The following is a 3,199-nucleotide window of genomic DNA, read 5'->3' on the forward strand; positions in this document are numbered from 1 at the left end:
GGGACTATAACAAACTGGTCAACATAGGAGGTGGTCAACATAAGGAACTAGGCCTCCTATCCTGATACGTACATGTGGTGGTGCGTGTCACGTCTATGAAAATGTAGGCAGGTGGTCAGCTATGGAGGTTCTACTGTATTTAGCAGCAGAAGGAGGTGAATACCAGGCACATATGGCTGCAACACAGTGCCAGTTTGTCTTATCTTTAAAAACTGCACCTGTACCTAAGTGGTTAGGGCACCGACCACAAGCACTGGGTTGGGTGGGTTCCAACCCAGCCCAGGCCTTCTAAACAATGACAACAACAACCAAAAATAGCCAGTGCTGTGGTGGGTGCCTATAGTCCGAGTTACTTAGGAGGCTGAAGCAAGAGAATCACTTAAGCCCAAGAGTCGGAGGTTGTTGTGAGCTATAACGCCATAGCACTCTACTGAGGGCGATGTAATGAGACTCTGTCCCCCGCCCAGAAAAAAAATAGAACAACAACAAAAAAAAAAACCCAGTTTATGAAAATGGGACAGGGAAGACATCATTTTATGGAATCCCATTCCAAAACACTCTGGTGGCTCCCATGAAGACAGTGACTCTAAAGCACCCAGCACTCCATGAATGCTAATTTTCAACCCCTAACTCTAAATGAATAATGAATTCTTGGTACACATTTTTTGAAGGGGAGGGGAGAAATACCACACTCTGACCTCTCATAAATCTACTGTTTTTATTCTTCTTTCTCCCTAGAGTATTTAAAATAGGATTTCTTTCCTTATGATTCTAATAGAATACATATTTTATTAAAAGTAAGTTAGGCCCTCCCCCAACTAAAATGTAGCAAATATGTAGCAATATCATTGCCATTCTTTGGGAGGGGCAGGAAAAATAGTGGGTATTCCTATGTGGAAGGTAAACTGGTTGGTCATGTCCTAGCAAGAGAGGAAGCAGGTTTGGTATCAACTCCTATTACTGCAGTTAATGGAATTTCTACATCCAGAACAGCACCAAGTCCAGCTTTGTGCTGAACTAAGCACCTGTCCCATGCCGTGGTGGGTGGTTATCCCAAGATTCCAAAATGAGCCAAGCATTACCAGAGAGCTGTTTATTCAAATAAACCGCCCAGGTGAACAAGAATCTAGGCCTGCTTAGAAAAAATGTTCAATGCTTAGTTATAATTATTTACTCACTTTTCACTTACTGAGTTTCTAGGGGAAAAAAATCAGTATGCTAAGAATGGTTTTAGGATTATGCTGCTGCTAGAAAGGAAATTAGTAATGAACTTTATCTTATTGTTATGTCTGTCATTCATTCTTGATCATTGTCCACATGTCACACTATGAAGAGATTGTTCATAAAGAGTTCAGCTGTGAGTTCTGATCTACACACACAGGGCATCTCAATGTCCTGGATGTCCTCCCACCCAGTAGCAGACCTCTGGCTTCTGCATGTCAAATAATTCCAATAAGGACAATGTCCTAGGGAATGGCAAGCAGCAAATTGGAAGAAATCTGGATCCCTGCATGACCGTGTGGAGCAGAGCTTCCTTCCAACCTGGATGGTTCATTATGGAATTACTACAGAGCAAAGAAAAATCCTCCGTCTTGTTTAGGTCACTGTATATTGGGGTGGGGGTGAGAGTAGGGGTGGTAGCAATCTATAATTGCTGAACCTTACTAAGTAATTAATCTGACACACACACACAACTTATTTTCATTTGCGAGTGGGAAATAAAAGTACATAATGCAGCTGTATAGGGAGAATTATATAACTGCCAAAGGATGAGATGAGCAACTTCTTACTCCTTCCCATTTCTCATTGTTCACACTTGTTCCACTGATGGAACATGTATCTCTCACAGCCAGTCATCTCAGACCCCAAGGGGATAGAGGTAGTGAGGACAGTCACAACCAGATTGTAGTCTTGCAGGGAAGGCTGTGGGCTCTACTGGCAGATCCTCGTCCACTTGTCTTTCTGTAACAGCCAGTTTGAAGAATCATGTGGCTCACCAAAGACAGGAGGCTAAGGATGGGCACCTGGGCATTTCCGCAGGCATTCCTAAAGTAGATCTAATGCCAAGGGCTAATGTCGAAGGCAGTCGCCTACCTTAACCACCTGCTTGATGCCATTAATGGTGCTGTTCATGAGGGACTTCAGCATGTTGGCGTCATTCAGGGAGTCTGCGTAGCGTACACACATGAACAGGATGTGAGCCGGGAGCCCGGGGATCATGTTCACCACCACACCGCGGGGCTTCAGGTCTGCAGCAGAGGGCACCAATGAGGATTACAGCTACAGGTCTGCTCTTCTCCTAGGGAAGCTCTAAGCAGGGGGCAGGAGTCCACTTTGCTGTACTTGATGTTCTTTTCTCTTTGAGGAATTCAGTCTGGCTCCTTTGTTGGCAAAACACACAGGTGCCACCTGTTCCTCTCGCTTCTCATTTGCTAAGAACTTTCTCTTTTTTAAAAGGTAGGCTAAGAGACATATATTTATATTTTTTACTGGTGTGAAGACCCTGGATTTCAGACCCCTCGTGTAAGAAAGGAGTCCCTCCCCAAGCTCTTTGATGAGGATGGGATACAATGTAACCTGTCATTGGAAGCTGCCTTGAGCAGGGCAAGGAGGGACACACAGTGCTGCACAGAGGCAGGGACTACCTTGGCCTGGGGTACAAGATAAGGGCAGAGAGACAGCGTGGCAGTGAAAGGCAGGGAGAAACTTTATAGAACAAGTCAAGATAAGCAAACAAGGTTCTGCCCCTGGGCACGTTAAGATAGAGGAATAACAAAAACCCGTGTGCAGCAGTAAGAGTGGACAGAGAAGGGTAGGGGTGTCAGGCAACCCGAGGGGTCGCTTGGAAGAAGAGGAAGTAAAACTATGCATTGGCTTTCAGCGTCAAGATCTTGGGACCAGCTGATAGGGAGGCAGATTGTCTCCCTTCCCTAGAAACCCACATGGAAGGCCATGGTGAAGACAGTGGGATAAGCTTGTCCTAAGACACTAACCCCTGAGCAGGCACCCTGGGCCATTCCCATAGGTGTGGTATATCTGGGAGCCCCCATCACACTGCCTGCACAAATGAATGTCTCAGCAAGAGTCCAATGGAGCCAGAGACACAATGACTTCCACTGTGGCTCCTGCGTGAGACACAAAGATGAGGAGCTGTGTCTTCTACCTTGACCCTCCAATTATACTCCAGGAAAGGTTAGGG

At 45.6% G+C, this 3,199-nt stretch overlaps 1 protein-coding gene across 1 annotated transcript in view; it reads right to left on the bottom strand.

Moving 5' to 3' along the window:
* Positions 1-3,199, bottom strand: part of MYO5C (myosin VC) — a 106,069-nt gene that overhangs the window by 15,224 nt on the left and 87,646 nt on the right. The window contains exon 35 of the mRNA XM_003784366.1: positions 2,095-2,249. Within this exon, the coding sequence (XP_003784414.1) occupies positions 2,095-2,249 (155 nt within the window). The remainder of the gene's footprint in view (positions 1-2,094; positions 2,250-3,199) is intronic.

Source organism: Otolemur garnettii, unplaced genomic scaffold (assembly GCF_000181295.1).
Source record: "Otolemur garnettii isolate 467f Iridium unplaced genomic scaffold, OtoGar3 scaffold00011, whole genome shotgun sequence".
NCBI lineage: Eukaryota > Metazoa > Chordata > Mammalia > Primates > Galagidae > Otolemur > Otolemur garnettii.